A 13489-nucleotide genomic window follows, 5' to 3' on the forward strand; every position below is an offset into this window, starting at 1 on the left:
TAATCTACCATTAGAATATTCTAAAGCACTTTTCTAAAACATAAAGGACATTTAAGCATTCTTTATTGCAGAAAAAGCTTCTTACTCCACAGGAGAATAAAGATGTGTAGATATGCTCAAAACCGGTGGCTCATAAAGACCTCTTACACCAGAGGATGGAAACTACCAAAGAGACCCTTATCAATTTAATAACCTGGCTTCACTGGTCACTCAGTACTAAGTAACACAGGGTATCCTGAGTTGGGAGCAACCTGCGAGGATCATCAAGTCCAACTCCTGACTCCGCACAGGGCAATCTGAAAGTTAAATGATGTGTCTAAGAGCATATGAAGGCCATTAAGCTATGTGTCTTCTCTTTTAGCATCAATCCTGGGCAGCAAGGAGAGTTTCCACTGGAAAATATAATAATTTCTGAGGCACATATACATGAAGATCAAACAGCTGTTGCACAGGTTTAACATTGCATCTTATGCATTCTTTTATTTGTGGCGTTACTTAAAAATAACAAGGCAAACTTCAGATACCCTACAAAAGAATTACTCCTGGCTAGGATTCCTGCAGTTGTTCATCTCCTTCCTTGACTCTACATTCCTATCAGTGTTTATACCCCTGCCTTTATGGTAAGTAATCAAATTACATCAACCTAAATAGTTCAACAGAAATGAACCATCTTTTCAGCTCACCAAAGCTCTGAAAAAGACATTTAAATTTCTTATTTCATCCAAGAGAAGAAAATTGAAACAGATTTTACACTAATCATCTCTGACATGTTTCTATTGCTTCCGAGAGCTCTTGCTCAGGACCTGACTTCAGGGCAGATACACTGACGCAAAACTTCACACTTTCAAAATGAACTTTGCTTTTCTTTTTCTGAACCACCTTTTTAATGAAAGTGATTCAGCTTCATCATATACACTGACATGCTGCTAAACAAGTTTTGAATGGAACTCAGAATGACAGCATAGTCAATAAAGAATGGAGTTAAGTTTTGGTTTAAATTTTATTTCCTTTAAAATACAGATGAACAAGGAAGCCGAAAACTACACAGTAAATGTTTAAATGCTATCATTCCCCTGAAACTGTATACAAGCTTTCACAATGATGCTCACTACACTTCTGAAGAGAAAATTAAGCTACATGAAAGAGCCGTTAATGATTCCTTGGGGCAATTTTCTGTTACTAGGTACTGCTACAGGTCACCAAGTCCTGACTCTCCTATGTGTGAATTAAAAGTACAACGGCAAGTAGAAAACCAAACCTGAAAATTTACCACGTTGTATCCATTAGTGGAGTGGAAACTATTTTACCTATTAGCTCAATGCCAGCACACTTCCTTTTACAAATCTGAGAGCACTGCAAAAAGTTCATTATGCAATAATAATTTTCTTCAAAAATGTAAAACTCTACCTATGAAAACCACAGGCAAATGTGGAAATTTTAGTGGAGTTGATGATGCTCTGAGAAATCGACTTCTAGGACAAATACAGAGTCAAGCAATTTTGTTTTGTACCAGATCACTCAGGGTGACTACAGTAGAGCAGCAAATAGTAAGATTAATTTAATATCAATCTAAAACTTAAGCCAATACCCCATTATTCCTATTTCCTGACATTAATGTTTCAAAGACTAGCAGAGGGATAAAAGGGAAGTGATCTGAAAGGAACAGTACTAATTTCTATTGCAAATGACATTTTGCATTTTTGAATTAGGAAAATAAAGTCCCACCAAGAAATCATATTAGTGTACAATATTTATTATCTTCTATTAATCTGAAGTCAATAATATTGATACGATTGAAATAGACATTTTTGAATACATACAAAGATGAGAGGCTTTAACATGAGGATATTTAGTTGATCTGCGCTCTTAATACACATGCAAGAACATCCATTAAATATGGTACATGTCTTTTCATTTTACACTGGTCCATAATAAAGCTCAGTTTCTGAGGGTGGAAAGAAATCAAGTAGCCCTTTTATTAAAAAAGAGCATCAAGTATATATTAAGCCAATGTGTTTCTAATTTTGATTCTACTTACAGTATACAGTTTTGCAAAATATACACACCTAACCAATGATACACAAACAGTAGCCCTTTACTAAGGGCAAGTAACCAAAAAAAAAAAAAAAAAGAGGAAGAAATACAACAGAAAAGAATTCTACAGATTAGAAGAGTTGTATTTTAGAACATTATGCAACTTCAGAGGGTCTCCAATGCTGGTAACAAAGGTCATGAACAATGCTCTTTAAGAGAATCTCGTCACTAGTCCATGAGAGGTGTGCTTGCGTGCCTCACATGAATAGAAAGATGGGGTCAAAAGGAAAAAAGATTTGTCCAGTTATCTTTTAGGCCTGTCTGTGTCATCAATAGCAGCTAGCAGCTTCTGTCTTGCCTTTTTGTTGATGTGGGAGCCCAGACAAACATTCACCAGATTGGTCAACTGCTTAGTGGAATATTCCTGGTAAATAAACAGAGACCATGTTATAGTAGAATAAAAGGAAGGACAAAGAGAAAACTAGAAAACACAGACATACACACTGTGGACTTCTCAACTGATAGAAGTAGTCAGTAGACAAAAGAAATTAAAGACGGTAGTTAAGTCGGGTCTGGAAAGTTTTTATAGTTGAGACAGGAAATAACTGCATTTTGCTACATGGAAGATTATAATGGATAATGAATACAACTTTAGCAGTGTTGGACTAAATTCACAGAAAGTAATACATACGTATATAAATCAATTTTTAAAGTATTTTCAATTATTTGGGAGGTGTGGCAGGAAATGAAAGCTTAATTCATTTGCATTTATAACACAAAATTATTTTTATAAACACACTGTGTTAGAAGTTGATGTTAAAATATCTTCTGAATTCTCATTTCCCATAAGCTTCTACATATCTTTGTTTACAGTGTCTCTAAACAATGTTCATTTGAGTACATGATAAAAGCGGAAAAAATGATAAAAATGTTAAGACATGAATTCTTTGCACCTGTCAAAACACCACATTTGTGGTACTACCTTAATATCTAACACTATCCAAGATAGAGCATCCACAAATAGGTTTAAACAAGAGCTTTTCTATGTAGGTTACCAAACAACATCTCACAATCTCTCTTGTGTCTCCAGGTAAAACAAGAAACATGACATTAAATGTCTATTTTTTTTTCATTCATTTCTAGTGGGATTTAAAGTAATCCCAAAATACAGGTTTCAAAGTGATCCATTTTAAAAGACTTTTCACTTCAACAATGGGCAGCTCCAATAGCATGTGATTATTACTTACACAGTCCTGTTATAATTATGCTATCATGAAAGCATGCCAAATGCTTTCAAAACTCAAGTAACTGCTGATCTCAGAGAGTAATGTTGATCTTGATTCAATATTAAATGAAGGAAGAAAAAGCAATTACTCCTCTCTACTGTGCTTTACAACTTAGTTCAAGCAACCTACTCCTAAAGACAAAGTAAAACTTAATTGATGGATTTCAAACTATACTTCTTGATGATCAAGTTGTGCACTTTGGCATATTCTGAATGCCACAAACACATTTCTGACTTCACTTTACTCTAGTTCTTCATACTTCATATGATAACAGACATAATGAACATATATGTTCATAAAGTTATCTATATTAAAATCTGTATTGGAAGCAGTATAAATATAATAAATATATGCATATATTCATTTTTGAAACACAGAAACACTGATCATTCTATCATCATGGTGAATTTTGCCAACAGACAGTAAAAGAATACAGATTTAAATCTTACCCTATGCTCTTTTATCCAGCCTTCCATATCATTTTCTGTTAGGTAGTATGCTTTAATGTAGGTCTCAACAAATTCTTTATCTGGTATAGGTCTAATGTCTGTTAACTTTTCTAATTTCATTAAGAATTGTTGAAAGTCCAGTTGCATCAAGGCACGTCCTTCATTGCTGCACTTCTTTACATTGGCATAACTTTGCATTGGAAAAGAGAAACACAGTGGAAAGTAAAGCTTAGAGGAAAATAAAAATCTTATTTATCAAAGTTGTTTAACTTAGTCCTTTGAACCTTGAGGAGGAATGTGATTACATTAAGTTAGAAGCAGACAAGAACTCTCAGGATGTCTGATGCAGAGTTTTATTTGTACTAGCGTAATATGTTGTAGCCTCACTCAGACAACAGAACCTGATCATATCTAGTGATAATTAAAAAAAACCCGTCCCCACCAAAAGCAACTAAAAATCCTACATTGAACGACTCACTAAAAGCAAATTAAATCAATGCTGATCAGGATGCTACCCAGTGCTGTTAGTCAAGTGATCATGATCACTGAAGTATGAAAGATAATATGGCAGCTTTTGGAATGGTCACCAGGAGCTTGCTGAACCAATAGTGACGGTATCAGAGAAAGGCACAAAGGTTTTCAAAAACACCCACAGCAACCAGAGGGTAAAGGGTGGCAGCACTGGCTCAGCTCTGTGAGAGCTTAGTGTTTCAAAATTGGTGACAGGTTTGAGCTCAGACAAGGAGGTTGTAGATGAGCTTAGGGCAGAGCAATACGAGGAAGGATTACAGTCGGGGTGATAGACAACAAGTGGAAGAAAATGATCTTTGCGGTTTTTCAAATGGATATGAAATTGCACTTGTCAAGATCAAAGGAAATGACACACAATGCCCTGAAGTGTGACAATTTCATCTGCATACTGGGCACAGTGTCTTGACAGACTTAATGCAGCCCCCCCACAGGTTGCTGCCACACATAACAATCCTGTCCCACTGATTCCACTCTTTCCTTGTGTCAAATCGAAAGCAAACTCAGTCTTCAACTGTTTCATGAAGTTGATTCTAATTACTATACAGTCTGTAGATTACTAGGTCTGACGCAAAGAAGGCAGCTGAAACATGTAGCTAGAAACTGAATACATAGCAAGATTAGGTTAAAAATAAGAAGAAATTGCACCTTTACATTTAGTATGCGGAAAGAATTTGCGGAATGCAGAGGAAAAAAAAGAGAGAACAAAGTCAGAAGCTCTCTGGAGCTCCGTAGAGGACTGGAAAATGATTCTCAATAGGACATACTGAAGCACTTTAAGAAACCAGCTGGAAAACAGGAGAGAATGTAGAATTAGGAGATAGGACAGGGCAAAATTTAGAAGAAGAATATGTTTGAATACTGGAGATGATTCTTTCCTCAGCAAAGAGTTTGATACAAGAAATTTCAGTTGACCATCTGTCTGGAAGAGAAATATCTCCTTCAGAACTTTCAATTCCATGTCTTCATGGAATTCAGAGACAAAAGATGTTATCAAGGTATTCCAAGAGTCAATCATTCAGAATCCCTTCCTTTCCTGCACCTAGTTGCAAAAGAAACTACAAGAAATATAAGGAAAAAAGGAATGAGAAATTGCATGCAGATTTTTGAGAGGATATTATAATGAGCACTCCTTACACTCTAAGGAAAGGCACAGGACAAATCACATCAGCAAAGTATCCCGATTCCACTCTGACCAGTCAGTGAAACGCTTAGGTGAAAGTAAAGGCCAAAGTTACATGCTAAGTCACAAGGGTGAAGCAGACATGCAGTGTGGAGCAAGACAAGAGTGAAGATCTTCAGAGCTAAAAAAGGTGGTTCATGAAGCCAAAAAAGACGATTAAGATTGTGAAGTAAGAAAAAGAAATGAGTCCAAAACATGCACAAAGGCTGATGTAGAGAAGGTCAATAGTGACCAATGGTGTTATCCACTTGAAAGGAAAGGGGGTTGGGGGGCTGGGAAAGAAAGATGCTTTTCCTCCATTTTTTTTTAATTTGACGCATGGTAAGTGGAAAATAAAATTTCAAACAAAGGATTTGTTGTGTAGGTTATTTGTCATATGAAGGAACTGAAAAGCTAGAGGGACATCATGACTCAATTTAGTTTCTCTGAAGATTAAATTAATTTCTCAAAAGACTACAAAAGGATGATAGCATGAAAAGAAAAACCGTGATATTAAAAATGACAGCTTGACGGAAGCAATGGAAGCTGATGATCCTCAATAGACTGTTGATGTTTGGAGAAGAAGGATGTTGTTGAGGTCCTAATTAGAGTAGACAGCAGGAGAGTGGGATGGGAAGAAGTAAAATAGGTAGTAGGGACTGCATAGGGTAAAGATAGCCAAGAAAGAAGTATCGAAACATGTAGAAGGAATGGAAGACAGCACATATTCAATAACACAAAAGGAGCTGGGATGAAAGTCCAGACACAAGTAGCAAGGGGATAAGAACACAAATAAAATGTAGCGGATAAAAACTACAATACTCAGGCTATAATAATGACTCTGAAAAGACTGAGGGAGAAATGAGTAAGGTGTAGCAGTTTCTGACTAAAGTGCTTGAAGCCTCTATTGACCAAACCGAGACAATCCTCTGCTTCTGATAAATGTGGAAATATCCTGCTTTATGGCTACTCTGTAGCTAGCAACAGGACAAGGGGTAATGGGATGAAGCTGGAACACAAAAAGTTCCACTTGTATATATAAGAAAAAACTATTTTACTGTGAGATTGAGGGAGCAGTGGAACAGGCTGCCCAGAGGGGTTGTGGAGTCTCCTTCCTTAGAGGTCTTCAAGACCCATCTGGATATGTTCCTATGCCACCTGATCTAGGTGAACCTGCTTGTGCAGGGGGGTTGGACTAAATGATCTCTAAAGGTCCCTTCCAACCCCTACCATTCTATGATTCTATGATTCTAAGAGACCTGCTAGGATTGACAACTCCATCTTTCTTCCTGGCAAAGACAAATGGCATCATGACAGAGATGCTGACAATTACACTTCAACTTTCTTCTTTGCTGTGTCAGGAAATGATAATTTTCAGATAGAAGTTTCTTTGAAAGAGAACTATATTGTTTCACACTCTTCAATAAAACACTCAGTGTCATTCTTCAGTCACATCTAGGTACAAGACTACCTTCTTTGGTCTTAATGCTCTGCCAGACTCTGAAACAACTGCTAAGGACTATGTTAAGTCTTGATATTTTTTAGGCTGCCAAAAAGCACAAGAACTTACCAATGCACTTCCAAACTAGAACTTTTAACTCCATAAAACAGACGTTATCCTTATAGATATATTTACCCAAAAGCAAGACTTTCATGAACTACTTACCCTTCCACAAGAGTTCTATTGGCCAAGCGTATGCAGTGCTCCCAAAGGATGTTGGAGACTGGTAGTGGAATACGGACTCGCTTTGATACCTCATTCAGTTTTCTGTTAAATTCTTCAAATTCCTGGTGAAACATGAAAGATCATTATTCCTTTAACATGAAAAGGATCATACTCTAGCAACAACAAAACCAAAAGAATTAGAAATGCATATGAAAGAGATTACTGAAAAATACCAACAAAGCAAAGGGGTTTAATAGGCACAGACTACAGAGACATGCTTAATATGTAAAGTAGAAAGCAGACCACTTTCTAGTACGTCATTTATAACATTAACTCAGTATAGAAATACTGCTTTGCTCCCCATAGGTGTAGTTCTCTGTGAAACTGACATCTCTGAAAATTAACCAAGCAGCTAATCCTTCAAATGCCATTTTCATTGCTTCACTCCCTAAACTCATTCTAAACTTTTTTTAGCCAGTATACAGTCACTGAGGAAAATCCAGCGATGATCTCTTTATCCCTTGAAATATCCACTCTATCAGCTTTCAAAGAGAAGCTCAGAAATAATGTAACCACTTTACTTTGAATTCTTCAACCTTTTGCATTAGATAGTTCCTCAGTGCTTTAAAAGGACCTGGGAGCACCCACTGAAGAGTCCAAATCTAACAGTTTAGGGGAGCATACTGCAACACTAGGTAACAATTCATGTTGAGGGAAGGCACCTGTTGAAATACCTGCTTGAAATATCAATGGCCTGGATGGATTTGAGCAGTTACTATGAGAGACAAACTTGGCAAAATTGAACGTAATTACTGCTACAATGATTTTATGACTTATATAAAGTTAAATAAATGTGCTGCCAGTGACTAATGCCTCTACAATTTTTTAAAAAGTGTTAAATTACCTAAATATAAAGCAGATTGATAATGAAATGCTCTGTGTAACTAGTAAAAGCAGTTTGTACTGCAGTCTATTAAGGGCATACTTGTCCAACAAAGTGCCTCATTCCCAGGTTGCTAATCTAGGTGGCTTTTTCCTTTTTCTTTTTTTTACCCTCATTTTTTCTTCCCCACCAAAAATTTGACCAGTGAAGAAAATCAGAAAGGTATCTCAGTAACCAACTTTAACCTACTATCTGACCAAATAACTGGTGTTTAACACAAATTTTCTGAAAAAGGAATTTGGCAAGAGAAAGCAAGGTACAACAGTGTCATTCTTTAACTGGCAGAAAACTAGCTGTTCTGAAGACGAAGATGCCTAGCACTTTATGTTAATGAATTTCCTGAACAATTCTCTTTCCTTATTTTATCTGCTTCCATACATACTATGACTAACTACAGAATTTTGCATTATGTGTGCATATAGCTAAAAGTAGTTGGTTATTACATTAAACATTGTGCTTATATCCGACACTCATGGATTCCCAGGGTACACAGGAAATCACTAATTGCTTAGCAATAATCTGAAAAGCTTCCCTAGCAGCTATTATTAGCTATATATTGTAGCGGTCAAAAAGGTTTTAAATGGTATTAGCCTCGATTCTCCCGAAGCAAACTCATCAGCAGTTGCACACCCACAAAAGGAAAAAGTTCTACTGCAGAGATCAAATGTTTTAAGTACAAACTGATTTCAAAAGCCATGGCAGCATAAAGAAGGGCATTTCAAAAGACTCTGTCAAGTTCAGTGCAATGATATATCCTCTGATTCTCTGTTCTTTGCATTGTTTTTTTTTTCCAGTGGAGAACAGCTACAAAGTACAAAGATGTAATCAAAACTATTATTCAATACAGATGCATAACATTTTCTGTATAATATAATTCACATACCTTTAAAATAAAAGCTTCAGTTTCTCTGTAAGAATTAGTATAATTCTACTACTGACAGAACTTTCCTCTAAAGACCTTTAGAAACATCATTTAATCATATAAAAGGCTGAGAGAGGGATACTCCCAAGAACAGGTCTGGGTGTGATAAGACACAGCAATTGCATAACCACTTCTATTGAATGCAGTTCCAATAAAAACTCTGGACAGACCTCCTTATAGTATCTTGCCATTTGTCAGAATGTTGTATTGCTCTGCCCATGCTACTTTAAACAGTTTCTATGAAGTATTACATTAATTTAAAGTTTACATAAATTCTAGCACACTGTTTTGCAGGAAGTATTCACCTTTAAAAGAGCATCCACATATATATTGTGTTGTGACATGATTTCCTTCACATCCCATTTCACATTAGCCATGAGAAGCAGCATTTGTTCATAATCGATAGCTTTGGCAGCAACAACCCAATAAACTGGTTTACGCAGTTCACTGGCAGTTGACACTGTCTGAAACAGAATATAAATAAAAATTCAATTCAGTAAATTTCTGGCTATTGAGAGTAATATAGAACTATGGTGCACAAATATGTGCAATGTAACATCTAAGTTCGAAATCTTTCGTTTAAAAATCAGCTGTGAATTCTGACCTGAGAATAGAACTGCTGAAGAAAAGGCTTCTTGGCAGCTGGCATCACTGCATCAAGATGAGGCTGGAGAAACTCAAACTGCTCAGCCAGAAATACCCTTTGAAAGTAAAGAAAATTCACGGTGAACTGAATGCAACGTAGCATGTCTCTGTACAACTTTAAATCTACAGTTGACGTATTTGGCAGTAATAATACATAATTTTGGGAAATTTAGTCTTGAGGATCACTGTATCAATTTCATTCCAGCACATCAACAAATATTCTCAGTTCCCACAATTTAAAAATATGATTGGAAACAAAAAAATGCTTGAATAAAGAAAATAAGGCTTGAGTGTCAACAATTCATGCTTTTGTTTTACTCAGGATATACTGCAGAAGTTTGATCTGAAGCCTAGCAAAGTCAATGGACAAAGCATCCCATTATTTTCCATACTTAAAGGCAGTCAACATTAGTATCAATAAATCCCTGTCAGAACTCCAAAATAACATTCCTAATTACTTATATACTAGTGAATCTTTAAAAGACAATACCATAACAAATTCTTCCTTGGGGTAATAACAAAGAAATACATTTCTAGCTAAATGAATGAACATAAACCAAAATGATCTTATGTGAAAATACATTTTTAAAATGAACTTTAAATCTTTAAGTGTCAGGAAGACAAAAAATTCCTACCCGACTCTTACTATTACTCTGAGTAAATCAAACACACCTTCTAAGTTTTGCATTACTTCCTCATTATAATGTCTTCTTAACAGGTATACTTAAAGGCAATGCAAAGAACATTGCAATCCAAGTCAAACCAATATGAACTGAGCCATTTTCAATCTCCAGTCATCACCCTTTGAGTACTTAATATAACATTTAAATAAACCATATAAATTAAACACTCTCATTAGCCTCTTTAAAATTAAACTTCTCTCTTATTAGATTTAGCCTTCATTGTCACAAATTACCGGACGAGTGGCAGTAAATTTTCATTGCTTGTGCTTGCAGGTGGCTAGATCAAATGGTTAGGCCTCACTACCTTTGATTAAGAAATTATCCCTGTTGATCGTATTTAAAATCACATTGACAGATAGGAATTTCTGACCTCTCAACAAGGTTTTGGCTTGTAATCCCAATCTGTTAAACAATCCATAGCTTCCAGTGACTACAAAATGCAGTGTACTATAAATAACCTACAAGGATTCCGTGGCCACCACTCTCTCTGCCAAACCATATAGTGAATTGCCAGATGTCAAAACTACAAGATGACTGAGATGTGGGCTTGGCACCTTCTCCTTTCTCTCTTCAGCAGCTGTGAGAGCTCCTGTAGGGTCAGCAGAGATCTCCTAAAACAAAAAAATTAAACAACTGAAAAAACACTAAACCAACAAGAATGGCTCCAGCTAAGCACTTTCAAATGACAGATGAGACAAAAATATGTTTCTAATTCTAGAGGTGTCATTTAAATCAAGCCTGAAAAAAAAGACAACAATATAGCTTTCTATTTGAACAGTGTGATGTTAAAATAGGTGAAAAAAAAAGTCACATTGTGTAAATCAATATCTTTCTCGGGAAATAAAAAACTAAACATATAACATATGCAGAGGACAACTTCTTACTACTCCTTAATGCCCATACAGGCTTTAGCCTAACAGCCTACTGTGAGACTGACTTCTCAGAAAAGAAACCCCCCTGAAATGAGAAACCCCCCAAAACCCAAACAAATAAAAATAAACCAGGAACAAAAAAAAAGTGGGGGGGGGGGAGGAGGAAGAGGAGAAACTAGACAAAAAGGGAGGAAATCAGAAATAAAAGGCAAAACTCCACCTCTGCATTTGAGGAATGTAAGTACAACTTAGAGCTAGAGAAGAATCACAGAAAGAAGAAATTCCCAGAGCTATCACATTGGTCTAAGGAGGTATATGAATGGGCACCCTCTGAAGTCCATTTGCTAAAACAATATTAGTACATGAAAACATAAACATAATTCTGGCTTTAGATTAATAACTCATATCATGCTTATTGCTTACATACAGACTATAAAAATATGAGCAATGCTATACAGCAAAGGTGATACAGAACCCATAACAGATAAAGAAGTTAGACATGATATGGCACTGATTTGTAAGAGCCTCCTATGAACCTGGGGATAGAAACTCTGGCCAGACAAGTGATACAACAAACCAGCTTGTTTGTATGGAATGAAAATAAATTTGGGTAATAAGACAATGGCAAGGTAGTGCTAAAAAGAATTTCTTAAAAAGCAAAATCAACTTCACAACATGCTCGCTGTAACGCAACATATGAACACACACCAACATGACTGCCCTCATGAGACTGCATCTGGAATACTGTGTTCAGTTCTGGGCCCCTCAGTTCAAGAAGGAGAAGGAGCTGCTGAAGAGAGTTCAGCGCAAGGCCACAAAGATGATTAAGGGAGTGGAGCATCTCCCTTTATGAAAGGCTGAGGGAGTTGAAGGAGACTGAGGGGTGACTTCATTAATGTTTACAAGTATGTGAAAGGCAGGTGTCAGGAGGATGGAGCCAGGCTGTTCTCATTCATTTCCAATGATAGGATAAGTGGCAATGGGTATAAGCTGGAACATAAGAGCTTTCAGAACAATACAAGGAAGAATTTCTTCACTGTGAGGGTAATGGAGCACTGTCACAGGGTGCCCAGAGGGGTTGTGGAGTCTCCATCTCTGGAGACATTTAAAACCCACCTGGATGAGTTCCTGTGTGACCAACTCTAGCTGGTCCAGCTCTGGCAGGGGGATTGGATTAGATGATCTTTTGAGATCCCTTCCAACCCTTAAGATTCTGTGACAACAATATTTAAACATGACATTTACGGCTGGACTGAAAGCATGAATTAGTGCAATTCTCAGCTTACTGTAAAAGGACAAAAGATTAAGTCAAAGAACAAAGATGATGCCACAAACATGATAATAAATAAAGCAGCTTTGCAGTTTGTAGATATTTTTTTTTTCCAACTGAGATTATAAATCGAAATGAGAGGAAATTGTAGTGAAGTAATTAAAATGTCAGGAGCAGGAGGAAGAAAAATAGATTCAAACTGACCATAACAATCACAAGAGTTTCTTCTAGGCTTCACAGCAGAGAACAACTGTGAGAAGTCATATGAAGCAGATTAATTGTTATTTTTATGTTTTTCAGATAGTTTTGCCTAAAAAGAAATGGAAAGCAGTGAGCATGGGAACCACCAATGGACTTAAGTGGTGGCTATTCTAAATATCATGATTGACACAAGGAAAAATATGAATTGTAGATAATGCACAGATTAAGTGAAAGGGGGAAAAAACACAGGGAGGTTATTCTGGTAGCAAAACACCTAATAGACCCATTGTGGTAATACTGCAGCAATTAATGGCAGGGCAGGCAAAAACTGATTATGTCAAAATGTGTAAGGACTTCGGGAGAATTCAAGTGGTGTAGAATAAACAGAGAGATCAAAACTTTGCTGCTATAGACAAAGCAGCCCCATAAGGACCTTTAGAGATCATCTAGTCCAACCCCCCTGCAGAAGCAAGTTCACCTAGATCCTATGTGACCTGATCTAGGTGAACCTGCTTCTGCAGGGAGGTTGGACTAGATGATCTCTAAAGGTCCCTTCCAACAACTACCATTCTATGATTCTACAATAATGTGTTTACTGCTTGGATGAAAGCCAAGTCAAAAGTGACATTAAGAATATGAGACAACTGGGAAGATAATAGTGTCCAAGCTGTTAAAAATGGTTTGAGGTTTGAAGGAACAAAATGATCACAAGTTCCACTTTAACTATCTTGGATTTTATTTGACAGCTGCCTCTTGTGATGTGGCAGCCCAAGGCAACAGGGAGGTGGATTTGCTAAATCAGAAAGTCTCTTTCAGTTTTGCATCTCC

The 13489-nt window shown here is 36.6% G+C and overlaps 1 protein-coding gene across 5 annotated transcripts in view; it reads right to left on the reverse strand.

Annotated features, from left to right (window-relative positions):
• Positions 1-1024: 1024 nt before the first annotated feature.
• Positions 1025-13489, reverse strand: part of VPS50 (VPS50 subunit of EARP/GARPII complex) — a 92962-nt gene continuing 80497 nt past the window's right edge. For 4 of the 5 annotated variants that reach the window (XM_061996335.1, XM_061996337.1, XM_061996334.1 and 1 more), the window contains 6 exons: positions 10781-10929; positions 9595-9691; positions 9296-9454; positions 7126-7247; positions 3770-3959; positions 1025-2458 (listed from right to left, as the gene is read on the reverse strand). In XM_061996335.1, the coding sequence (XP_061852319.1) occupies positions 2339-2458; positions 3770-3959; positions 7126-7247; positions 9296-9454; positions 9595-9691; positions 10781-10929 (837 nt within the window). In that variant the 3' untranslated portion in view covers positions 1025-2338. The remainder of the gene's footprint in view (positions 2459-3769; positions 3960-7125; positions 7248-9295; positions 9455-9594; positions 9692-10780; positions 10930-13489) is intronic. The other variant, XM_061996338.1, reaches the window with a different exon arrangement.

Source organism: Colius striatus, chromosome 5, assembly GCF_028858725.1.
Source record: "Colius striatus isolate bColStr4 chromosome 5, bColStr4.1.hap1, whole genome shotgun sequence".
Taxonomy (NCBI): domain Eukaryota; kingdom Metazoa; phylum Chordata; class Aves; order Coliiformes; family Coliidae; genus Colius; species Colius striatus.